Source organism: Canis lupus, chromosome 27, assembly GCF_003254725.2.
Source record: "Canis lupus dingo isolate Sandy chromosome 27, ASM325472v2, whole genome shotgun sequence".
Classification (NCBI taxonomy): domain Eukaryota; kingdom Metazoa; phylum Chordata; class Mammalia; order Carnivora; family Canidae; genus Canis; species Canis lupus.
Window position 1 is genome coordinate 45,075,111 of NC_064269.1, and position 25,871 is coordinate 45,100,981.

A 25,871-nucleotide genomic window follows, 5' to 3' on the forward strand; every position below is an offset into this window, starting at 1 on the left:
ACAGTGGTCACTGCTATGGCACTCAGCAGACCTTCCATAAATATTTTGGAAATGAAAGAATGAATAGTCTCTGCCTCAGTGCCTTCATTTATAAAAATGAGATAAGAATTCTCCATTAGAGGCTTTGGGAAGCTCCAACAAAGAAGGATGAATGGCATCTAACTTAAAATGCTTTGGAAAAGGTTAAGTGATGCACAAATGTAAGCTAGCAAGACTGTTACCCAGCCCAGCAGCTCAGATGACTGTTAAGACAAGGTGCTTCGGAGGCCAGGGCTTACCCATTTCCTCAAAGCACTTGGCAGAAATACAGTTAAATGCCTTCTAAGGTCTCAAGTGCTAGAGTTGTACTACTAGTTGCCTATCCACCATCCATTCTTCCTTATAAACAGACCCTGATTGTTTTTGAGCAATACTGCATCCTGTCCCTGCCTCCTTGTAGCTACTGCCACCTGTCTGATCCACCTGTAGTCAATCAGACAGAACCAAAGTCTGGAAAAGTTCTTTTAAAGGAATCCAGCTCAAAGTGCCTGGGTGGCTCGGTCGGTTAAGCATCTGGCTTTGGCTCAGGTCATGATCCCAGGGTCCTGGGATTAAGCCCCATGTCGGGCTCCCTGTTCAGTGGGGAGTCTGCTTCTCTCTCTCCCTCTCCCCCAGACTCCCGCAACTCTGTGCTGTGTCCCTCAAATAAATAATTTTTTAAAAAAATAAATAAATGAAGGAATTCAGCTCCACTTGCTTTGTCTTCACCTTGTCCTCCTTCCTCCTTGGAATGTGGATGAGAGGCAAAGGGTGTAATGATGTCATCTTGCAACTAGACACACACATAGTAAGGATGGTAGGCCAAGCACTTGGCTCCTTGATGACAGCCTTGAGCTGTTTCCCCAACCTGAAATGCCTTCTCTGAACTTCCTATTGGTTAGAAAAATAACCACCTATTTATTCAAGCCACTGTAGTTAGATTTCTTTAACAAGCTGCTGAACAAAATCTTAAATGATACAGTACTGTACTTAAAATAGCTCTTTTATGAAATACACATTGCCAGTGCCAATTTTACAGATGAGAAAATGGAAACTTGGAGAAGTGAAGGAAATTACCCAAGGCCACATAGCTAGTGAGTGACAGCTAGGATTTGATTCTAGGTCTGCCTGACTCCAAGACCCATAGTCTTTTCATTTTTGCCATAATGTCCAAGGGAAAAGAAAAAAAATCATGTTTGTTTCAAGGACACTATGGGAGGGCTTCAGGGGTCTGAGAACCTACTAAGTGCCAGGCATATGGGGGACACATGAGTGAATCAACACGGACAAAGTCCATGGAGCTTGTATTTTAATAGAAGACACAGAATAAAAAAGTAAATATAGACCATGAGGTGATAAGGACTATAGAAAAAATTAAGCAGTTAAGAGGGATAGAGTACTACTTATTATAGGAAGTTGAGGGAGTCTCTTTGAGATGACGTATACATGAGACATTTAAGAAGTGATGAGGGGGGCACCTGCGTAGCTCAGGTCATGATCCCAGGATCCTGGAATCAAGTCCCACATCAGGCTCCTTGTGTGGACCCTGCTTCTCTCCCTGCCTATGTCTCTGCCTCTCTCTATGTCTCTTATGAATAAATAAATAAAATCTTAAAAAAAAAAAAAGTCATGTGGGGAGGGGGAAAGGAAAGGAGTGAACCATGATGTGGACAATGAAAGTAGGGTAGAAGGAACTGCAAGTCCAGAGGTCCTGGGACAAGAATGGGTATGCCGGACTGGCAAGGGAGCCAGGGGGGCTGGTACAACAGGGGTAAATGAGAGAACAGGATGTAAAGGCATCTGTGCTGCAGAAAAGAATGTGCGTTCTTCTTCTGGGTAAGACAAGAAGTCACAGAAGAGTTTTGATCAGAAAAGAAGTCAAACTTGGGATCTGGCTTCTGGGCCACTGAGCAGAGAGCCTCAGAGAGGGAGGAGGAGATAAGACAGGGAGGTCCAGACTGGACAACAATGTGAGCCAGAGAAGCCAGCTGCCTGGAGCAGGGAAACATTGAAGGCTGGAAAGTGCTCATGCTCTGTACATTCTGAAGGCAAAGCTGCAGGATATGCTGATGCACTGACTAGAGAAGACAAGGATGAGCCCAAGCCTTCAGCCTACTGTCTTCAGTGCTACTGTCTACTGTGGGAGGGGGTGGGGGGGAAGAGCTTCAGCGGGAGCCAGGCTGCTCAGGGTGCTAGCAGTAGGGTTGAGCTACATTTGGCTTTGGACACAGCCAAGCTGATACTTACGGAGTAAGCATAGCTCATCACTCCCTCCTTTGTGAAACATGTTCACTCAGTTTCCCAAACACCCACTCACAATTCCCCTCCTGTTTCAGTGGCTACTCCTTCCCAATCTCCTATGTTCTCTCCCTTCTAAATGACTACCAGGCATCCAAAGAGGTCAGGAAGGCAGTCAGATACCGTCGAGTAACAGTATTTTGAGAAGACAGGAGGGAGTCACCAGCTTGTGTCTGCTAGAGTAACAGGAGGGCAAGGAGCAGGGGATCTGGTAAACATGGGGTCATGGGCAACACAGATCACAGAAAAGTGTGACTAGACTGCCCCTAGAGGGAGGAAGAGAAGAAACATACTTTCCAGGATCACTAAAGGAAAAAAGTTCCTTCTTTCAGAACAAACCATTTACAAGATCCTTTCTTTTCCGTATCAGAGTTGTCAAGTACATGCCAAAGCCTGTCATAACTAATTCCTAGACAGACTCGGGCTTCGCAGGCCAGCGGTGGTTTGGTGGTGGGAAGGAGAGCCGAGGTAGGAAAGGAGTTATCAATCAGCACTTTATGGAGCAAAATGGCACCAATGTCTTTGCTTTGGGGTCACCCACATTGCTCACCCACTATCCAGCCCCCACAGGATATTTTAGTACATTCCAGAAGCGCTTCACGATAGACAGCATAATGAATATTTATTATGATTATTTTAGTTTAAAAAATAAGCCTAAAAGTCTCTGGGCAATAAGCTAAAATACAGTAAAAAGCAGTATTTTAGTGTTAGTGACACACTGCTGGCATGCAGTGGTGCCTTCAGTGCAGGCCAGGCTCTGCAGAAATTTCCACGTTATTTCACACCACTTCCCCTTTTTTCAGAAGTCCCTACCGAAATGAAAAAAGAAACTGAGGCACAGAGTTAAAGCGACTGGCCTGAGGTCAGACTGCCAGGAGAAGCAGACAGGAACAGGGCCAGAAAATCCTGGCTGTTCTACCCAAAACGTTACCTGGGTACAATTCTGGGGCGACTGCCCAGCAGGAGAAAAAGCCAGTGTCTTCTTCCAAGGCACCAGTAATATCCATTGTGGGGCCACAGAGTGTCACGGAAGCAACCCTGACCTGACACCCAGTGACCCAGGCCAGAAGCTAGTCAACAGGACTCCCCTGGAGCTCATCCCGCCTGCCCCTGTCTCCGACGGACAGCCCTCACTACAAAGCCCAACCCTCCTTGTGGAAAACCAGCTGTATAGCCTCGTTCACATCATTCACGATGTGGGATGCTTCCATGAGCCCTGGACTGAAGCTGAAGTCCCGGTGGCCGTGGAACGGAGCCTCCTCTGCATCCTGAGCAGGCCTAGTGGCTTCTGGGCCCTTGGGACTGTACACACCAGTGCACACCAGGATAGAGGCACAGCTCTGGGTTGCTGAGGGCCGCGGCTTCCACAAGCCACCAGCCCCTCGCTCTTCGGCCCCATCACGCTTCACCATCTGCAGGTACTTGTGGAACAGGTTGGCACCGTAGACATCAGACATAGGGTTGTCGCTGGCAGAGACAGCCATACCGGAAAAAGAAAGAGAACAAGACCCAATTCAGTGTCACCAGGCAGAGAGAGCAGAGGATAGTTGTGGGGCTAGCATATATCCGATACAGGGGAACAGTGGATGAGGATGGAGGGAGGAAGGGCAGGGAAGTCCAAAAACGATGAGATGGAACAGCACTTACCCGATAGCATAGAGCTTCTGGATGGGGGCCACCCAGCCCCGCCTCTCTGCCTGCTGCCGGATGAGGTCCTCTGCATACTGATACGTGAGGACACTCGGTTTGCCCATCAGGCCCTCATATCTCAGCTCTTTGCCTGTCACTTTCCGGTAAATGGTTTCCAGGCACAGCAGAAAGGTGCCATGGCCAAACCTGCCAGAGAAGAGACCTCAGCTGCTCAGGCCTCCCCTCCCCAGTTCCAAGCAGGACCCTATACACCAACCTTTCACTCCAGCACCCTTTATCTGGTGACAGATAATTATGTCTAGTAAGAATTACACTTATTACCCTACTTTTATGACCTCTTGTTATCTGCTAACACTTGTTGAGCACTATAGATAGCACATCACATTTAACTCTCAGAAGACAACCCCATGAGAGCTGTCATCATTCTCATTTACAAGTGAGCAAACTGAGGCATACAGACATTATGTAACTTTCCAAAGGTGGTAGAGCTAGGATCACAACCCAGGTGGTCAGACTCCACAAACCTAAGTTTAAATTCCACTTTAAATGTGTGGCACACTATTGGCTGCCCTTCTCCCCTTCTTTCTCAGTGCCAGTTTTTAGCTCACCATATGACAACCAGGTGTACAAACAAGTACTCCCTTCCACTGTAGCTAGGTGTGCAACCTCGCCAGGCTAAACTTCTAGGACGTGTAAAATCAGGGAGCGAGTACTCTTTTCCATCCCCACCCTCCTCTCTGCTGCCTGGAATGTTGGTCTGGCAGCTGGAGCTCAGGCAGCCCTTTGGGACTATGCTGTGAAGGGCTAAGACGTGCACAGCAGGAAGACAGGAGGAGTCTGTGTCTCAGACAGGTGTGACATCCACAGAGCCCTGGACTGCCTACCCCATGCTTCTTTTACATGAAAAAGAAAGAAACTTCTACCTTGTTTAAGACACTTTCCTTTTGAGTTTTCTTTTCTTTTTTTTTTTTTTTTAAAGATTTTATTTATTTATTCATGATAGTCACACAGAGAGAGACAGAGAGGCAGAGACACAGGCAGAGGGAGAAGCAGGCTCCATGCACCGGGAGCCCGATGTGGGACTCGATCCCGGGTCTCCAGGATCGCGCCCCGGGCCAAAGGCAGGCGCCAAACCGCTGCGCCACCCAGGGATCCCTCCTTTTGAGTTTTCATCCCAGGCTGCTAAACCAAATCCTAATTGATACTGTCCAACACATTATGGTTACATTTCCGTATCACTTATTTATATAACAAATTCTATTTTCAATTCTTAAATGAGTGAATGAAAGTTAATCTCAAATCTGATTTATAAATTGAAATTTGTGCCTCGCTATTCCATTCCAGCCTACATAACCAAACTCCCACTTAGTGTCAGCACACCCTAACTGTAGGAAGAACAGTTCGGAAAAAATATCTGACCTCCAACTGCAGAAATGTACCTTTTTTTTTCTTTTAAGATTTGTATTTATTTTTTCATGAGAGACACAGAGAGAGAGAGAGAGAGGCAGAGACACAGGCAAAGGGAGAAGCAGGCTCCCTGCAGGGAGCCCGACATGGGACCTGATCCCGGGTCTCCAGGATCATGCCCTCGGCTGAAGGTGGCTAAACCGCTAAGCCACCTGGGCTGCCCAGAAATATACCCTTTAAAGTAACAAGAGAGCAAAAGAAACAGTCAACAAAACTAAAAGACAGGCCCTGGGCCTGCCTTTGGCCCAGGGCGCGATCCTGGAGACCCGGGTCGAATCCCACATCGGGCTCCCGGTGCATGGAGCCTGCTTCTCCCTCTGCCTATGTCTCTGCCTCTCTCTCTCTCTCTCACTGTGTGCCTATCATAAATAAATAAAATAAAATAAAATAAATTAAAAAAAAAAGAAGGAAAGTAAACTTATAAAAAAAAAAAAAGAACTTATTAAACTCAACAGCAAAGAAACAAACAATCCAGTCATGAAATGGGCAAAAGACATGAAGAAAAATTTCACAGAGGAAGACATAGACACGGACAAGCACATGAGAAAATGCTCCGCATCACTTGCCATCAGGGAAATACAAATCAAAACCACAATGAGATCCCACCTCACACCAGTGAGAATGGGGAAAATTAACAAGGCAGGAAACCACAAATGTTGGAGAGGATGCAGAGAAAGGGGAGCCCTCTTGCACTGTTGGTGGGAATGTGAACTGGTGCAGCCACTCTGGAAAACTCTGTGGAGGTTCCTCAAAGAGTTAAAAATAGATCCGCCCTATGACCCAGCAATTGCACTGCTGGGGATTTACCCCAAAGATACAGATGCAGGAGGAGAAGCGAGATGGAGGTGAAGCTGGAGGTGTTTCGGATGACACTCTACCTCACCTTCCCTGTCACTATGTTCTGGATTGCCAATCAGGCTGAGTGGTTTGAGGACTATGTCATACAGTGCAAGAGGGAGCTGTGGCCACCTGAGAAGGAGGACCAACGTCGGGAGCTAGAAGAATTCAAGGAGAGGATATGGAAGCAGCGGGAGGAGAAGCTCCTTCGCGCTGCCCAGCAGAGCTCCTGAGTCCTAGCCCATACACACAGTTTCTTAAAAAAAAAAAAAAAAAAAAAAAAACAGATGCAGTGAAACGCCGGGACACCTGCACCCCAATGTTCATAGCAGCAATGTCCACAATAGCCAAACTGTGGAAGGAGCCTCAGTGTCCATCGAAAGATGAATGGATAAAGAAGATGTAGTATACGTATACAATGGAATATTACTCAGCCATTAGAAATGACAAATACCCACCATTTGCTCCGACATGGATGGAACTGGAGGGTATTATGCTGAGTGAAGTAAGTCAATCGGAGAAGGACAAACATTATATGGTCTCATTCATTTGGGGAATATAAAAGATAGTGAAAGGGAATAAAGGGGAAAGGAGGGGATCCCTGGGTGGCTCAGTGGTTTGGTGCCTGCCTTCGGCCCAGGGCGTGATCCTGGAGTCCCGGGATCGAGTCCCACGTCGGGCTCCCTGCATGGAGCCTGCTTCTCCCTCTGCCTATGTCTCTGCCTCCCTCCCTCCCGCCCCCCTCTCTGTGTATGTCTTTCATGAATAAATAAATAAAATCTTTAAAAAAAATAAAATAAAATAAAAAAATAAAGGGGAAAGGAGAAAAAATGAGTGGGAAATATTAGAAAGGAGACAGAACATGAGAGACTCCTCTAACCCTGGGAAACGAACTAGGGGTGGTAGAAAGGGAGGTGGACGGGGGTTGGGGATGACTGGGTGACGGGCACTGAGGGGGGCACTTGATGGGATGAGCACTGGGTGTTATTCTATATGTTGGCAAACTGAACACCAATAAAATATAAATTTATAAATAATAATAATAATAATAATTATGGAGTTAAAAAAAATAAAGTAACAAGAAAACACCATAACACCATCTCTTTGGAGTTACTGAGTCATGTGACTTGAGGCAGCATTGGGCCTGCTGCCCTCTGTTGATGGATCATTCACACAGTCCACTGGGAATCAGTAGCAGGGAAAGAAAACTCTGGACTTTGGCCCCGCAGATAAGAGCAGCCAAATAGTACACAGCAGCCACAGCTGCCCTTCCAGCAAGGCCCTCGAGAGCTAGGAAAAGAGCTGCCTAGACTGTGCTTAGGGTCAGACACACAGAGGAGGTCTACACAGCTGAGCAGGGCATGGGGGCCTGTTCAATATCCATGTGCCTATGAGAAAGTCACTTACCCACTGGGTCTCAGTTCTCCAGCCCACATAATTGTCAGAACAATTACTGCTCCCCTACTCCTACATATTAAGGGCAGGAGGAGACAAAATGGGAAGGAACTAGTGCTACAAGGAGAAGGGAAAGAGCAGCTGTACTGCTTGGCCTCAGAAGTCATTCATCATTTGGGTTCCACAGACAAAAAATATCATGTTCTGGCATCACCCAGCAGGCTCAGCCAATGGAGCACGCAACACCTGATCTCAGGGCTCTGAGTTTGAGCCCCCAATGGGGGCAGAGATTACTTTAAAAAAATTAAACATCTAAAAAAAAAAAAAAAATGTTCCGTTAAAAAAAAAAAAAAAATGTTCCGTTAAGATTATGAAGGGCAGGGGCACCTGGGTGGCTCAGCTGGTTGAGTATCTGACTCTTGGTTTCAGCTCAGGTCATGATCTTGGGGTCATGGGATCGAGCCCCACATTGTACTCTAGGCTCAGCATGGAGTGTCTCTCTCCCTCTCCCTCCGCCCCTCCTGTTCATGCTATAAATAAATAAAATTTTAAACAACAACAACAAAAGATTCTGGAGGGCAAAAGTCAGGTGTTAAAGATCATTTCGACATATCTTCGGCAAAAGTCAGGTGTTAAAGATCATTTCGACATATCTTCAGTGATCAGTAAGCTATACTTTTCACTTACTAATTAGTATGCAAAGTGACCCCTTGAAAATCCTCCCAAAGGCCAAGTCTCTGTGGCAAATACAGGGCCAACCCAGGCAGGGGTCTGATGGCCCAGAGTACCAGAATGATGGTAAGAAAGTGTCAGGAGGATTGCCCAGGCAGCAGCTGACAGTGGCCACCACGGTCAAGACCAGAGACCCTGTGTCCTTACCTGGGCATCTTGGCTTCAGCCATCCAAAGGAGATCCATGTTGCTGGCCAGGACAGGGAGATGGGGATAGGGAGCCGTTGCCAGACCAGTCCCAGGGTTCCCATTGCTGAGAAGGACATCTATGATCAGCTGCAGGCTTGTCTCCCAGCGGACTGGCTCCCCAAGGAGGAGCACCCCTTTATAGAGCAAAAGCATAGAGGTGAGGGTTACAGGGCAGGCAGGAGAAAGGCCCTCACGAAGCAAGCTGATACCAGCTGGTGCCACCCAACCATAAGTTTGTCCTCCACAGAACACACCCATGCAAGGGTACAGTTCCCAGAACCAGCCTTCAAAGATCCACTCACTCATTCACTTGAGGTAAACAGAGCCCAGGACCTGGTAAGGCACTTCCTAAGGGATTCCATTTTTATTTATGCTTCACAGAAGAGGTTGAAACAAAGAAAACCAGCAGCCAAGTCACTGGCCTGCGTCCTCCTGCGGACTCATGTTCTCCTAACCATCTCACCCACAAATTCCTGGCAAAGGGCTCACCTTCCTCAGCTACTTCTCAGAGCACCAGGGGCCAGTGCACCTAACAGCTAGGAGAGGGGGATCTGGAATGACAAAGACCTGGATTCCAAACCTGACTGTCCGTTTTCCTCTGTGACTGTGGGCAAGCTACTTACCTTCCCTAACCTCAGCTCAGCTACATCATGAGGACACCTATGACTGTTCAGGGTAAAAATGAGATATAATACAGCACTTAACTCATGATGGACACATAACACTCAATACGTGGTAGCTGCCAGCATCAGCTACAAGACCAGTGACTGAACCAAACCAGTGGTCTCAATGAGGGAACACTGCCCCCTAGGGAGGTGTTCTAGAAACTGGAGGATGTATCTTGTCATGATGACTGACAGTGGCAAGGATGGTAGGAGGGGACCAGGAATGCTACATGCTCAGGATGGTCTGGAACAATCAGAAACTGCCCCCTCTATTAACATCTGACTGCCCCATCTGACATTCATATGGGTGAATAACCTGTTTATAATTATTTGAGCTTAAACTCTAATTTCATTCTACATGTAAATACAAAGTAGCGTTTTAATAAATACCAATTTTTCTAAAAATGTAACTATCATGTACGTAAGTCAAGAGAAGACTGCACTTTATCTTTTCAAGATTTTACCAATGTTACCTATTTTGGAAAATCACTTCACCAATGACAATGCAGCCCCTAATTTCTGAGTCACCAATAAAACACACCTATAAACATACCTACATCAGTCTGCATTTGTAGCTGTAACATGGTGATTCCATGTTTGGTATAACCATTTTACTACATTATGTTTTCCTGAATAATCGTTTACATATTAAAATACACATTACCTTACTAAAAAGTTTTCCTTTTATTTCTCCTATTACAATTAGGGCTTTACATTTAACTAGTTAATTTTTAATACATGTATACACAAAAGTTGTATTATCTGTGAATTTCATTGCAGGGCAGTTAAGGGGACATTACAATAGTTTTGTTACACAAGGGGGAACTGGGTTGAATGGAGCTGAGAAATACTGGTCTATGTTACCTCTGGGAGCCTTTCCATGCTACAGTTTTCTACACTTACAATTTTCCTGGAATAATAAGGCAAGTGATATGGGGGGAAGGAAAAATTAAAAACAATTATCTTAGAGGTACTGAGTGGTAGATCTGAGACTAGAACCCCGGTGACCTGATATCCAACACCCACAGCCACCCTGGCAGTTTACAGGCAAACAGCTGCACAAGAACAACCTGGAAGGCTGAAAGAAGGACCGCCCAGAGCCACATCTGCACCAGCAGAGGCCCTCATTACCTTCAATGGCAGGGAAGTCATTCCTTGGAAGGGGCTGCCAAGAAACAAAGAAAAGGCCCATCAATGCCACGGTCATTGTCCACTACCAGACAACCACATAGCCAGTTTCAAGGGGTAGCAGGAAAAAAGACATACTAGAAAGATCAAAGACCACCCCCCATGGTCTAGCCCAAGACAAAGAGAAGCCAGATAGGACTGAGGAAGAAAATTCACAAACAAAAGTGAAGAGAGAATAAGCAGGGCTTTCATGGAACACACTGAGGGAACCCACATAAGGAGGTCAGCCAGGAGGAAGGGCTGGTCAGTAGCCCCTCTCCAGAGGGGACAGGAGGTGAGATATAGGCCAAGCAAGAGTCTAGAGTCAGGCAGCTAAGAGGAAGGAGAGCCTATGGAGACAGGGGAGGCCATCAGGGCATGATGGACCATTTCTCTTAATATGAGATGAAGAGGCAAGAGCCTTTACCACTCTCCCAGAGTCCATTCCTTCCCTAAACTATTAATCTTGGCTCTACCACTAACAAGCTGTGTGATCTGGGGTAGATCACTTCCCCTGTGTGAGGCTCAGTCTCTGAGATACTCTAAGATCTGTTCCAAGTCTGACATTCTGGTTCCCCACATGATTTGCATGGTCCTAGGAAGAAGCTTTGAAAAGAGATGAAGTGCTCCATTCAATCCAAAAGCTCTAGAGGAAGGAGGACTAAAGCTACATAAACAAATAAAAGCTTGTCTGTTTATAACTGCATTTCCCCACATCCTGATAGTGACCTGATTTAAACTGCAGGCCATGTGACAGAGAGTTCACACGAGGAAGGGCGGCCAAGAGCCATCAAGAGCCAGGCAGTCATACTCTAAAAGATCAATCAGAGGCCCATGACTAAGAAATTCAACCAGTGGTTCAATTATGAGCCAAACCTAAAAAGGAACATGGGCATACTCAGAATTGCCAGTTACTTTTACGAATAAGCTATTTCTCATAAGGACAGCTCTCCATAGCAAGCTTCAGAATAAAGGAGCAACAATGATTAATTCCACAAAGGTTAATGATTCCCCAAGCAACAGTCAGAAATCCAGCTGGTAAAATAGAAAACTCCTCATTGGAGGTGCCAGGGCTTTGAAAAGGATTCTCAGCTAATTACAAACAATGCAGAAAGGAAAGCCCTTAGGAACTTGTTGCTCTCCTGGGCCATCCTTGTATATCTGGGGAACAAAATCCTTGGTCAGATGTGCCTCTCTATGGTGAACAAGATGTAGTTCTCAGTGGGAGAGGTTGCGAGGTTGGTAAGAGGAACCCATGTGGAGAACAAGAGGACAAAACTAAACATGAGACACCCAGGAGCACATTCCTTATTACCGTGGACTTCGGCCGCCGCTGGAGATCAACCATGTCAAGCACAGGAAAGGCCATCCGCAGCTCATCCACAGTAACCACATTCTCGAAGCCCAATCTACAGCTAGGTCAGGGAAGCAAAGCTGGACGGTTCTGAGGCAAGATGCCTTTAAGGGGAGGAGAACCAACACAGTCCCAACCAAACTAGTTCACCCCCTGCCTAAGTAAACTCACTGGCCCCTCGCCTTTACTTCTGAGGCACCGCTCCTCCTATTCTCTTATTCCCCACCCTATCCCAATCCAGTCTCCTGCCTCAGGGATCCTACCCTTTCCTTCTCTCTCCAGCCTCCTTAGCTCCTTCCCTGCACAGAAAACCTAAGTATCTCCTGTGGCAGAGCCACACCCCTTCACAAAGCCACCATCATAGCCGCTCCCCGGGTGGTCCCTTCCCAACACCTGGGACTCTCAGACTGTGCTCTCAAGCTTTCAATCACATGGCATCTTTTTTTTTTTTTTTTAATGCAAATCACTGCTGGGTCAAGGCTTGGGAATCTTTTCTTTTTCTTAGAGAGGGAATAGAGGCGGGGCGTAGAGGGACAGGGAGAAAGAATCTTAAAGATTCTGTATCCAGTATAGAGTCCGACTCAAGGCCTCAATCTCACAACTCTGAGATCCCAGCCTGAGCTGAAAACAAGACTTGGGACACTCAACCAACTGTGCCACTCAGGCACTCCAATCATATGCCATTTTAAATACTCCTTTAACCTTTGTGGGTATGTTATTCCTGCCTCCTCCAATATAAACCCTTTGATGAAGAGAGTCCCGTGGGCTGTTCTCAGTCCCTCTTGTCCTTGAACAGCATGAAGCATGGGGCTGGTATACAAGAAGTGCTCAACACAGGTCTGCCAAATGAGCAAATGAAAAAGCTGCTTGAGAACAAGGACCAACTCTTCTTGCCTCTTGAGTGTGCACATACCCAAAAGGTTCACTGTAAATTAATATTAGCTGATAAGTTGACTGAGCACCCTGAGGAACAGTGCTGGAGTAGTGGTTCTCAAACCTAATTAGAGAATCACCTACTTTTCTCTTTTAACATACAGACTGCTGATTTTTATCTCAACCTAGTGAACTAAGAATCTGTATTTTAAGCTCCCCAGTAGGTTCTGTGGGCTGGCTTTTTGCAAACTGTGGCACCAGGGCCCGCCACACCTAGGAGCCATCCTCCCTCTCCAAAGAGCCCACTACGTATCCTTTGAGCCCCCATACTATGCAGCCAGAAACACCCCACTCTGGTTTCCCCCTCATCCATGGGAGGAGAACTCCAGTCCTGCGCCTTCCTCACCAGCCAGAACAAGCACCAAAAGGATACACTCGGGCATTCTCCACCACAGGCCCCTGCCCAGACACCAGCATTCGCTTGCTGTGATACTGCGAGAAGAGCTTCATGGGGCTGTGAGAGAGAATGACTTGGTCCGGCTCCACCTGTGGGGACAGCCAAAACACAGAGGATAGCAGAGGACAGAGTAGTTAAAGGAAAATAATGGGGACATGATGGCTTCTTTCACCTAGGAAGGGAAAAAACTGCCCAGAAAAAAGGGGCGGAGCCCTTTTTGACACCCAGCACTTCTAGACACTACCCAAACAGGTATAAGAAGCTAATTTGGCTCTTGCCAGAAAAACCAAAGCAGGAAATGCGGTTGGTGGTGGGATCTGACCACTTGCCAATCCAGTCCTGCTTGGTTCCTCCATCTGAAGACCTCAAGGTTTACATTCATGTTCTTTGTCAGTCACAGAACTCGGCCTCTGACTTTTTTTTTTTTTTCTGGTTTCAATTCTACTCAAAGACTTAGCTTTTATAACATTTATAGTACTAACTCCAACGATGCAGCTAATACTCAAAATGTTTTCGGAACTCTCTCCGGGAAACCACAGAAGGGAGCCAGTTGTACTCCTTTGTTCTGCATTCACCCCCAGGCAGCGTTACCCAGTCAATCAGCCACTTTACTCTCTTGGTTCTGAAGGACTCTTGAACTCAACCCACTCTGAACAAAGGATGTGTCAACGTGGATATGCCACGTGGAACTGCAAGTGAATGAAGAGGGACTGCTTCCAGGGGACAATGCTCACTCAGATATATACCTCTTCATTATGAGAAACAAAGGCTATTACTTCAGAGTCCCACCTGGCATATAGATTTAGAAAAATGTGACCCTCGCTTTCCAATGGCTGATAATCCAAGAGACAACACTGAACCCAGAAAAAAATGGATACAAAGACAGCAGACTGAAACTGCCAAATCCATGGGCAGAATTTTTGTGCTCAATGTGAATTAATATATAAAAAATGCCCTTGCTGTAAGGCTCTACCCATGAGGCTAGGGCTGAACTTCAAGTTATCTTCTAATACTGACCCATCTGGCAATGCCCTAGAGCTTATTGACACTGTACCCCAACCCAGGAAAAGCACCTTAATCAGAGTTGGAATGGGGGTTCCACTGGCAACCAGCTCCTTGGGCTTCCATGTCTCCAGTGCCTCTTACCTCAAATCCCAGCAGAGCTGACAGCTCCTGGGCTTTGCTGTGTTGTAAGATGTTCCCAGCATTTGTGACAAAGACCACGGGCACCCGCAGCTGCCCACGAGAGTTCACCAGCCTGCGGAAGGCTTCCAGAGCAGCGGGAATCACTCTGTGACCCCGCACCAGCACTCCATCGATGTCCAACAAGAATCCGAAAGTGGGTGGGCTCTGCACAGAAGGAAGAGAATCACTACAGCCTGAGTCCAGAGGCAAAAGGGAAGAAGGAAAAGACCCTCACATGAGGACATGCAATTTCTGATAGGGCAAATCCATCTATAATAATTAGTCCCTCTTCATGATTTTTAAGCATATAACTATTTGGTTGAAACTATTTTCACATTGGGTGCCTGGGTGGTTCAGTCAGTTAAGCATCTGCCTTCAAATCAGGTCATGATCCCAAGCTCGCTCTCTCTGCCTCTCCCCTCTGCTCATGCTCTGACTCTCCAAGTAAATAAATAAAATCTTAAAAAAAAAAAAAAAAAAAAAAAAAAACTATCTTCACATAATATAAAAGAACTTCTAACTGGAAAATAGAGAAATTCAAAAACATCCTAGGGGGGATCTCTGGGTGGCCCAGCAGTTTAGTACCTGCCTTCAGCCCAGGATATGATCCTGGGGTCCCAGGATCGAGTCCCACATCAGGCTCCCTGCATGGAGCCTGCTTCTCCCTCTGCCTGTGTCTCTGCCTTTCTCTCTGTCTCTCATGAATAAATAAATAAAATCTTTAAAAAACAAACAAACAAAAAAAAAAATCCTAGGACTTTAACATTACTGATCTTATCTCTTCTTTTTCTATTCTTTTGTCACATAGACAACTATATGTCCAATTTTGCAGCTTGTTGTTTGACATTCAAATATTTTTATCTTTACAACAGCCTTCATAATCATCTTTTACAATTTTGTTTTACTATAACAACATACGGAGTTTTAAAAAAACCTCAACTGCTACAGATGATATAAAAAAAATTTTAAATGTCTTGCCTCCTTCTACCCAGTGCTGTTTCCTCTTATATATCTCCAGAACTGTATAGTCATAATTTCTTATATTAACTAATACAAATGGCATTATACTGTACTTTCTTTTCCATCTGACCTTTTTTAAGATGGTATCTCTTAGTTATCTTTCCATATCAATATATATAGCTCTATCTTCTTTTTTTTTTTTTAAGATTTTATTTATTTATGAGGGACACAGAGAGAGAGGCAGAGACACAGGCAGAGGGAGAAGCAGGCTCCATGCAGGGAGGCCGACAGGGGACTTGATCCCAGGTCTCCAGGATCAGGCCCTGGGCTGAAAGCAGCGCTAAACCACTGAGCCACCCAGGCTGCCCACATAGCTCTACCTTCTAAACATCATTTCTAACTACATAATTCTGAGTGAATATTCCACTAATATTATATTTCCCCTCCTTTGGACACTTATGTTGCCCTACATTTTTGTTACTACAAATAATGCTATAAGGAACTTCTTCATGCTTACTGCTTTTTCCCTTAAGCTAGTCTTAAAATCAGGAGTAACAAGACAAGAGAGTGTAAACATTTTAATAATATAACACCTATTGAGAAATTGTTCTCCAAAAACATGTGTCAACTTACATGGTCACTGGTAACTCACTTTATCCTTGCCTATGTTGATTTTCACTTGCATCGAAGAGTTTAATTAGCAAACATCTTTTTTTTTTTTTTTTTTGTTTAGCAAACATCTTTTAATGTAAAGATTTAAATTCAAAAAAATGGTATCTCCTCTCAATCTGCATTTCTTGGGACTTCTAAAGTTGACCATTGTCTTTTGTTTTTTTAAGTTTTATTATTTTTTTTTTAGTACTCTCTCCCCCCAACATGGGGCTAAAGATCCCAGATCGAGCCAGGTGCTCTAAACATTGTTCTTTAAAAAAAAAAAAAAGGCCATATTTATTTATTTACTTTATTTACTTACTTACTTAAGAGCATGCACACTAGCCAGAGGGGGGAGAGGGGTGGTTGGGAGAAGTAGACTCTCTACTGATGAGTGTGGAGCTCAACTCAGGGCTCTATCCCGGGACCCTGAGACCATAACCTGAACTGAAGGCAGATGCTTAACTGACTTGAGCCACCCAGGCACCCTTTTAACACCATCCTTTTTATTTTATTTTTTTTAAGATTTATTTATTTAATCATGAGACACACAGAGAGAGAGGCAAAGGCACAGGCAGAGGGAGAAGAAGGCTCCATGCAGGGAGCCCAATGTGGGACTCGATCCCAGGTCTCCAGGATCACACCCTGGGCTGAAGGCGGTGCTAAACCGCTGAGCCACCGGGGCTGCCCCAACACCATCCTTTCTATAAAAAAAAAAAAAAAAAAAATTATTCCCAGGGGCACCTGGCTAGCTTGGTCAAGTAACTCTTGATCTTAAGGTAGTGAGTTCAAGCCCCACGTTAGGGGAAGAGATTAATCAATAAAAATCAGGAAAAAATTTTAGAGGCACCTAGGTGGCTCAACCAGATAAGCGTCTGGCTTTCAGTTTCTGTGTGGGTCTTACCTCAGGGTCCTGGGATCAGCCCCACAATGGGCTCCACACTCTGCAGAGTCTGCTGGAGATTCTCTCTGCTCTCCCCTTCCTCTCCCCCAATCTCTCCTCACACTTCCTCCATCCTTCCTCAAATAAATGAATAAATCTTTTAGGAAAAGTTTAAAAAATAAATACAACTAAAAATTCATTCCATTTATTATTAACATATAAGATGTTTTTCAAATGTCAAAAAAAATCCAACTGAACCTGTTTGCTATTTTCCTGTTGTTGGTGCCTACTAAGCCAAACCATTGCTATTGCACACACCAACTCTACAAACAGGGCTCTGTCTGTGAGGAACAAGTGCTCCAGGCTCTGCATTTTTCAGCTAGGGTCAAAGAAAAAGCAACCAGTCCAGGAAACACTTAAACCCATGAAAACTGCAGCATTTTCACAAGTGCAAATCAATTCTGAGTCCTTAAGCTCTGAGTAAATAACCAGAATTAGACAAAGGTAGTTTCTTAGAAGAGAATTTTGAGCGAGGCAAAAGAGTTAAATACATGCTTTATTTAATAAATATCTATTTAGACATTTAGCACCAGACTAGACAAGCAGGCAGACTGCCTACACGGTTCAATAGGGAAGACAACTCAACCAGCAGTCACAGCACAGTCTGCACTGAGTGCTACATCAGGACATGAGGGAAAGTAAGGCACCTGAGAGCCTGCATGAGGGGGTACCTAAACCCATAGCGGTGGTGAAGACTAGCCAGACTAGGTCTCGTAGGCCAATTTAAGGAGTCCAAAACAAGTGGCCTCATATCAGACCAGCACCACAAGAAAATCTTGGCTGCAAAGTGAAGACTGAGTGAACCGAAGAAAGTCAAGTTGAAAGAGACCAGTTGGGACTGGCTACAATCTAAGACAGAGATGATGGTGGCTTTAATGAGGTAGTGGCAACAAGAACTGTAGGAAGGGAGAGAACAGGTTAAACTCGGAAGCAGAGCAGCCCTGGTGGCTCAGCGGTTTAGTGCCGCCTTCAGCCCAGCTCATGATCCTGGAGACCCGGGATTGAGTCCCACTTCGGGCTCCATGCATGAAGCCTGCTTCTCCCTCTGCCTGTGTCTCTGCCTGCCTCTCTCTCTCTCTCTCTCTCTCTCTCTCTGTGTGTGTATGTGTGTGTGTGTCTCTCATAAATGAATAAATAAAATTTAAAAACAAAAAAACAAGGGCAGCCCTGGTGGCGCAGAGATTTAGCGCCGCCTGCAGCCCAGGATGTGATCGTGGAGACCCGGGATGGAGTCCCACATCCGGCTCCCTGAATGGAGCCTGCTTCTCCCTCTACCTGTGTTTCTGCCTCTCTCTCTCTCTGTGTGTCTCTCATGAATAAATAAATACAATTTAAAAAAATAAAAAAAGGGTAGCCCTGGTGGCGCAGCGGTTTAGCACCGCCTGCAGCCCGGGTTGTGATCCTGGAGACCCGGGATCGAGTCCCACATCAGGCTTCCTGCATGGAGCCTGCTTCTCCCTCTGCCTGTGTCTCTGCCTCTCTCTCGCTCTCTCTGAATGAATAAATAAATAAATCTTTAAAAAATAAAATAAAATAAAATAAAAATAAAAATAAAAAAATAAAAAAAGAACTCGGAAGCAGAACAGCCAGGACCTGGTAGCAATAGGATGCAGGGCTGAGGGAGAGAGGGGCCACAGGGACTCCCATACTTTTGAGATACTTTTGAGACCCTGGGAGAGTGGATGCTGGTATTACTCACTGGCCCAAGACACTCTGGAGTGGCAGCTGGGAGGTCGGGGACAGCAGAAGATACATCCCACTTTGGAGCTGTCACACACGCAAGTGAAGATATTGGCACTGAATAGAAGGAGGTCCTGGAAAGGAAAATCCAGAAACTCTCTGCTTAGAGAAGAGCCTGAGAAGCACAAGCAGAGTGAGAGCTGAAGCAAGACTTGCAGAGAACCAGGAAGAATATCGCCATTTAAGGAAGGGCCACCTAAAAGTCACCAGCAAAAGAGTGAGGAGCAACAGTATGAGGAGGAAAATCCAAAGGGTGTGGGATCAAGGAAGCCGAGGTATAAGTTTCCAAGGGATAAGTTTCCAGAACAAGAAAACTAGGAAATGAAGCGCCTATCAAGTAATAACCCCCATCTCCACTCCCCTGAGCAGGGAAGACCACCCAAGGAGGCTGTCTTTCAGCTCCTTCATGCTGGCCTATGCACGAGACCTTCCAGCCTTCAACAAAGGCAGCTTCAGTGCCAAGTCAGAGGTGAAAAGGGACCCTGAAAACTAGAAGGGCAAGCAACTCAAATAAGCAGGAAAGAAATTCTGACCTCCAGCAGACACTTGTCAAATCTCACATGCCACGAGGGAAATACCTAAACTCTTGGCTCCAGAGACTGTTGCTGGTCGTACTCCAGAGGCATAGCCATACGGAGCTCTGAGCTGGACAAATCACAAAGGTACGCTAACTTAATCTTTGTACCAATCCTCTGGGTGTGGGTGTCATTATCTCCAATTGACAATACCTAGCAAAGAGGGCCTGGTTTGTACATAATGCTCAATATGGATTCACTGGGCAATGTGACTGGATGAATAAGAAACCAAACTCAAAGGTGACCAAGTTCACAAGCGCTTCACCCAGAGTCGGCCTTAAACTCGGCTTGTGACAAAGTCGGAGCTCACTCCATGACCCCCACGGCAGCACCCGAGAGTAAGGAAGGGACACAAGAGGTACTGAGGTGTCTGTGTTGGAGCACACTGTTCCACCTCCCACCAGCCCCCAGCCATGTGAGATTGGGTTTCTCTATGTATTCGGTGTGCTCATGCACCAGACGGCCCACAAGGATCCCTGGAGGACCCCCCTCTTCCTCAACAAAGCCTGCTAGAATGGGGGTCCTAACCGGGGGCCCATGGATAGGTATTAGAGTGGCCAAAAAAAACCCTGAAAACTCAATTTCCATTTTTCCTGGGGAAAGAATCTATGGCTCTTTTCTGATGTCATCATTTTATTCTTCTCAAAGAGAATCACTGCCCAGGACCAGAGGGAGGAGGGGTGTGATCTTCCCTTAAACTCCCACCCCTAGTGCAGCCCTTACGGTCTCACAGGTACTTAACAAAGGTTGACTTACTGATTGAAGGACTCAAAGGATGAATGAAGGGTTCAGCCAACATAAGAGAACTTTCCCCTGCAGCATTACCTGACCACCAAATCCGTTCCCAAGGGCAAACAGTTAGTGACTCTTAGAAGACAGGTCCCTGGAGGTAAAAACTATGTTGTTCTAGAGCACGACCTGACTTTTTTCTTGTAGTGTATGGACTTGCTACTGAAAGCTTACATGTGGGATCCCTGGGTTAGCGCCTGCCTTTGGCCCGGGGCGTGATCCTGGAGACCCGGGATCGAATCCCACATCGGGCTCCCGGTGCATGGAGCCTGCTTCTCCCTCTGCCTATGTCTCTGCCTCTGTGTGTGTGTGTGTGTGTGTGACTATCATAAATAAATAAAAATTAAAAAAAAAAATGAAAGCTTACATGTAAAACTTATCTGCCCATAATTTTGAGACAATCAGGGAAATTTTAAGGACAGGATTTTGGGATGGCTGGGTGGTTCAGCGGTTGGGCGTCTGCCTTCGGCTTAGGGCGTGATCCTAGGATCCGGGATCAGGTCCTGCATCGGGCTCCCTGCAAGGATCCTGCTTCTCCCTCTGCCTGTGTGTCTCTGCCTCTCTCTCTCTCTCTCAGAATAAATAAATCTTTAAAAAAATAAATAAATGACATGATTTTAAGTTATATTCAGAAATTACTAATACTGTTAGGTATGATAACAGCATTTAGTTATGTTTAAAATGTCATTTTCTTAGAGGTACCCACAAAAGAATTTAGGGGTTAAGTGACAAGAAATCTGCCATTCATTTTAAAATCTTATAGCTGGGAATAAAAGGGAGGGGAAGAAGACAAGCAAAGCAAATGTGGCAAAATGTCAATAACTACTGAAATTGGGTTCATATATTATTCTGTTTTTTGATTTTTGAAAATTATATAGTTTTTGTTTTTTTTTTAACTTATACAGTTTTAAAAAATAAAATATCTCAGGATGCCTGGGTGGCTCAGCGGTTTGGTGCCTGCCTTTGGCCCAGGACATGATCCTGAAGTCCCGAGATCAAGTCCCACATCAGGCTCCCTGCGTGGAGCGTGCTTTTCCCTCTGCCTGTGTCTCTGCCTCTCTCTCTCTTTCTCATGAATAAATAAAATCTTAAAAATAAAGTTAGTACTCCAAAATGTTGCGCTATGCTACATCCCTTTCTTCCCCTTTTTTCTACTCTATCAGAAAGTCACTTGGAAAAAAAACAAAAAAAAAAACAAAAAAAAAACAAAAAAAAAGAAAGTCACTTGGAAATATCTCAGGACCTTGCAAAGATGATGCAATCAATGCAATAGTTATAAATGACAGCAAAAGTCCTTCTAACAACATATTCTCATTCTATGCTTCCAGTGTGGTCACTTTTAGCTCTGCAACACTGGTCAAGTCACCTAACTTCTCTGAATCTTAGCTGTTCTATATGCAAAATAATAACAGTGAGAGCCAGCACTCTAGCTAGCTCCAGAGAGCTCTGGATTCCAGATTCTACCTCTGACCAGCTCTATGCCCATGGGCAAGGTGCTTAACCTCTCCTTGCTTCAGTTCCTTCAACTGTAAAAATGGAATAACAGTACTTATCTCACAGAGTTGTTATGAAAATTGTACAAAATAATAATTGTGAAGTGTCTGGCACAAAGTAAGTACTATGTGTTTTTAGAAATAAGTAGTTATTTAAAATTATCGAGGGGTCACTGTGAAAGCACTATAAAAATTACCATCTGCCTTCAGCTCAGCGTGTGATCCCAGGATCCTGGATGGAGTCCCACATCGGGCTCCCTGCGAGAAGCCTGCTTCTCCCTCTGCCTATGTCTCTGCCTCTCTGTGGGTCTCTCATGAATAAATAAATCTTTTTTTAAAATGTACAATATTATCATTATTGGGATGCCTGGGTGGCTCAGTGGTTGACCATCTGCCTTCAGCTCAGGTCATGATCCCAGAGTCCTGGAAGGAGTTCCGCATCAGCTTCCCTTCAGGGATCCTATTTCTCCCTCTGCCTGTGTCTCTGCTTCTCTGTCTCTCTCATGAATAAATAAAATCTTCTTTTTAAAAATTATCATTACAGGGCAGCCCGGTGGCTCAGCGGTTTGGCGCCTGCCTTCAGCCCAGGGCGTGATCCTGGAGACCCGGGATCGAGTCCCACGTCGGGCTCCCTGCATGGGGCCTGCTTCTCCCTCTGCCTGTGTCTCTGCCTCTCTCTCTCTCTCTCTGTGTCTGTCATGAATAAATAAATAAAATCTTTTTTAAAAATTATCATTACATACAGAAATTGTGGTTTTAGAAAAGGAAGTTATCCTTTAAAAAAAAAAAAAAGCCAATGGCCCAGGGGCAAGTGAGGGTGACAGATCTGCCCACTGGCTTAGAGTCCCCGCGGTCGTCCGCCAGCTGTTTGGCCTTACTAAGAAAAGTACTTAAAAACCTGACTCCAGGGATCCCCGGGTGGCTCAGCGGTTTGGCGCCTGCCTTTGGCCCAGGGCGCGATCCTGGAGACCCGGGATCGAGTCCCACATCAGGCTCCCTGCGTGGAGCCTGCTTCTCCCTCTGCCTGTGTCTCTGCCTCTCTCTCTCTCTCTCTCTCTCTCTCTCTGTGACTATCATAAATAAATTAAAAAATAAATAAAATTAAATTAAAAAAAAGAAAGAAAGAAAAACCTGACTCCAAGCCTCAGCTTCCTTACTGCAGGGTTACATTTACGTCCAAAGCTGTCGAGAGAATCATCATCACTGAGGCACCTGCACAAATCAGGGACCCTCCACTGTTCTGTTCCTCGCCCCTCAGGCCTTCCAGGCAGCGGTGCTCAGCACGGGCTGGCCCACGAGCACGAAACCCACATTCGTCTCCGGGCTCCCAGAGGGGAGTCCATCGCCGCTTCCCAAATTTCTTTCAGACGCAGCTGGAAGTGAAGGCCGAGAGGCTCCGCCCGGATAATCATGAAGCAGCGCGGGGCTCACAACCCGAGCGGGAGACGGGCACAGAAGCCGCCGAGCGCTCTGCGGACGGCCGGCGCGGCGCGGCCACGGCTCAGCCCCGGGGCGCCCCGGGCGCGTGGTGCCCGCAGCCCGGCTCGAGTAACGCCTCGCCCCCGACGGCGGCGCAGAGCGGCGCGCGCGGCAGCGACCCGGGCACCGAGGTCCGCGGCCTCGCCCGGCGGCGCAGGCCCGCGCCCCTCCCTCCCCGGCCCGAGGGCCAGCCCGGCCGGAACCTGGCAGTCCCCACCTGTGCGGCGTCCACCGCGCGGCCTCTCCCGGGGCAGCGGCCCCCCAGCCCCGCCGACGCCCGCGCCGCCCGCCACCACAGCCCCGGCGCCGCGCGGGCCGCCCCGAGGCCGCGGAGCACAGCCATCCAGCAGCCCGCCGCGCGCACGTGCAGACAGCGCCCCCGGCCCGCGGCCCCGCCCCGAGCGCACAGCCAATCAGCGGCCGGAGAGCGCGCGGCCGGGCGGCGCCGAGGCATCTGGGGGTTGTAGTCCCACGTCGGTGACCCGCGGCCCGGTGCGGCGCGGGGCAGCGGGGCGCAGGGCGTGGGGGGCACAGGGGCCGGGGCCTGGGGCCGGGACCCGGGGCCGGGACCCGGCAGGATACGGAAGGTTCGTGCCCCGCGGGCTGAGGGTGGGGTTCCTGCTGGGGGAAGAGCTGCCGGCACGGTCCCTCGTCGTAGCGCGCGGAGGCCTGCGGCGAGCGGGGCGGTGTGCACGGCCCCTGCACCTGCGGACTTCCGGGAACCTCCGCTCCCTCACCGCCGCGGCTGTCAGGGGAGCCGGAGACTGTGGACGCACTAATACTTATTTGCAAGGGGCGGGGGCGGCCGAGGAGCCAAGCCTTCTTCTGACGTTGAAGTGCCCTGGACCCCAGTCAGTCAAGGAATCCTCGGAGGATATCGAGGAGCCCTCCTTGTATAGACTTTCAGTGAATATTCGATATGATCGTCGTCCCTGCCCAGCTCTGTGCTAACTCCTGGGGAGACCAGACACACACATAAGCCTGCAAACTCACTTAGCAGGGAGGCTGAGGCAGGACTATAATACAAGGTAGAAAATAATTGTCCCGAAAGAGGGTCACATAGCTAAGTAAGCACACATCTTTGCTTTTGAGCACAGCTGTTCCACCGTTTGAAATGGTTAAGAGGCCCCTCCCCTGAGACCCTTTGACCTGTCCCCTGGATATAGTCGCACTAAAAATGGCTGAACCTGCAATATTCTTAGCACTAGGTGAGAGGAAGCGAGACTGCGGTCAAAAATGGACGGAGACTCTGCCGCCTCACAGGTTAGCAATACCCTTAGATCCTCAACTGTGAAGCCAAGACCTTAATTTTGTCAGTCCACCTGCAACTGAGCAGCATCTGGCAGAGCGATTCGCACTGACCACGATACAGTAGCCCAACACATAAACCCTGCCAGGAGAAATGGCTTTCCAAGATCGAAATGTTCTCAATCACCTCCTGTTATCAAACTACCTAGAAATTGCTTTAATAGGTAGAAGATTTCTTGGTGTAGTCATTTTAAAATACATCCACAATTTATTTGACAGTCCTCTTCTAAAAAGGTGGGGTTTTTCCGTTTCTATTGAGTCTAGCTGGACTTAATAACTCACTTTTTTGTTTAAGATTTTATTTATTTATTAGAGACACAGAGAGAGAAAGAGGCAGAGGGAGAAGCAGGCTGCATGCAGGGAGCCCGACAGGGGACTCGATTCTGGGTCTCCAGGATCACACCCTGGGCTGAAGGCAGCGCTAAACCCCTGGGCCACCCGGGCTGCCCAACGTGTGTGTTTAAATATGGAAAAGTTTTCCTTAGATTCTCTAGGGCTGGGCAGCCCAGGTGGCGCAGCGGTTTAGCACCGCCTTTAGCCCAGGGCCTGATCCTGGAGACCTGGGATTGAGTCCCACATCAGGCTCCCAGCATGGAGCCTGCTTCTCCCTTGGCAGAGTGTCTCTGCCTCTCTCTCTCTCTCTCTCTCTCTCTCTCTCTGTATGTGTCTCTCATAAATAAATAAAATCTTAAAGAAAAAAAAAAAAAGATTCTCTAGGGCTTCTTAAGCCAGAAAAGATTAAGAACCATCTATAACTAGAGAAATCCTCTCTGATCTGTCTTCATCTTCCTTATTGGTCCTATCCTGGTGACTTGCACTTGATGGGTGCTCAATTAGTATAAGTAGGCAGGGGTGTCTGGATGGCTCATTTGGTTGGGGTCTGCCTTCAGCTAGGATGATGATCCTGGAGTCCTGGGATCAAGTCCCGCATTGGGCTCCCTGCTTTGTAGGGAGTCTGTTTCTCCCTCTCCATCTGCCCCTCCCCCTGCTCATGTTCTCTCTCTCAAATAAATAAATAAAATCTTTTTTAAAAAATAAAGAAAAAGGGCAGGCCCAGTGGCACAGCAGTTTAGTGCCACCTGCAGCCTGGGGTGTGGTCCTGGAGACCCAGGTCCTGGAGACCCAGGACCCATGTCAGGCTACCTGCATAGAGCCTGCTTCTCCCTCTGTCTGTGTCTCTGCCTCTCTCTCTCTCTGTGTGTGTCTCTATGAATAAATAAATAAAATCTTTTTAAAATATAAAGAAAAATATTAATAGGCAAATGAATGAATGTCCATGCTCCTACTATCACTATAACCTTGCTCACATGTTTGTATGTGCACCTGTGTGCATAAGCCTGCTCATCCCTACCTATATACATACTTTGTGTTAGGACTAAGATTGACTATAACAGAAACCTCCAAAGACTAGTGGCTTAGATAAGATATGAATTTGTTTCTTTCACATACACAAAGTTAGGAAAGAACAATAAGGCTTGGTATTGTGACTCCACCAACTTATTAAATATCCAGGCTCCTATTTTGCTCCTTTGCTGTCTTCATGACACAGCTTCCACTTCTCAGGCTTGGACATTGTGTTCACATTCCAGGCATCATGAAAAAAGACCAAAAAGTATATTCACGCCTGGGAATAGATACAATTCCCAG

At 46.7% G+C, this 25,871-nt stretch overlaps 2 protein-coding genes across 2 annotated transcripts; one reads left to right on the forward strand and one right to left on the reverse strand.

Moving 5' to 3' along the window:
* Positions 1 to 2,921: 2,921 nt before the first annotated feature.
* Positions 2,922 to 23,296, reverse strand: HDHD5 (haloacid dehalogenase like hydrolase domain containing 5). Its single transcript, XM_025461607.3, has 8 exons — positions 23,134 to 23,296; positions 14,248 to 14,451; positions 13,078 to 13,190; positions 11,733 to 11,826; positions 10,382 to 10,415; positions 8,545 to 8,719; positions 3,964 to 4,152; positions 2,922 to 3,783 (listed from the first exon to the last, which is right to left on the reverse strand). The coding sequence occupies exons 1-8, from the start codon at positions 23,257 to 23,259 to the stop codon at positions 3,450 to 3,452; spliced, it is 1,269 nt and encodes a 422-aa protein (XP_025317392.3). The 5' UTR covers positions 23,260 to 23,296; the 3' UTR covers positions 2,922 to 3,449.
* LOC112668968 (protein PET100 homolog, mitochondrial-like) lies at positions 6,234 to 6,539 on the forward strand. Its single transcript, XM_025461608.3, has one exon. It carries the CDS (start codon positions 6,273 to 6,275, stop codon positions 6,501 to 6,503), a length of 231 nt encoding a protein of 76 aa, XP_025317393.3. The 5' UTR covers positions 6,234 to 6,272; the 3' UTR covers positions 6,504 to 6,539.
* Positions 23,297 to 25,871: the final 2,575 nt, after the last annotated feature.

What these genes read in the sequence shown, in the direction of transcription:
- LOC112668968 (XM_025461608.3), top strand. Translation starts at nt 6,273, where the DNA reads ATGGAGGTGAAGCTGGAGGTGTTTCGGATGACACTCTACCTCACCTTC.
- HDHD5 (XM_025461607.3), bottom strand. Translation starts at nt 23,259, where the DNA reads ATGGCTGTGCTCCGCGGCCTCGGGGCGGCCCGCGCGGCGCCGGGGCTG. An exon ending in CAGCTCTGCTGGGATTTGAG is followed by an intron (nt 13,191 to 14,247) that starts GTAAGAGGCACT and finishes CTGTCCCCACAG; the next exon opens with GTGGAGCCGGACCAAGTCAT. An exon ending in GTGGTGGAGAATGCCCGAGT is followed by an intron (nt 11,827 to 13,077) that starts GTATCCTTTTGG and finishes ACCTAGCTGTAG; the next exon opens with ATTGGGCTTCGAGAATGTGG.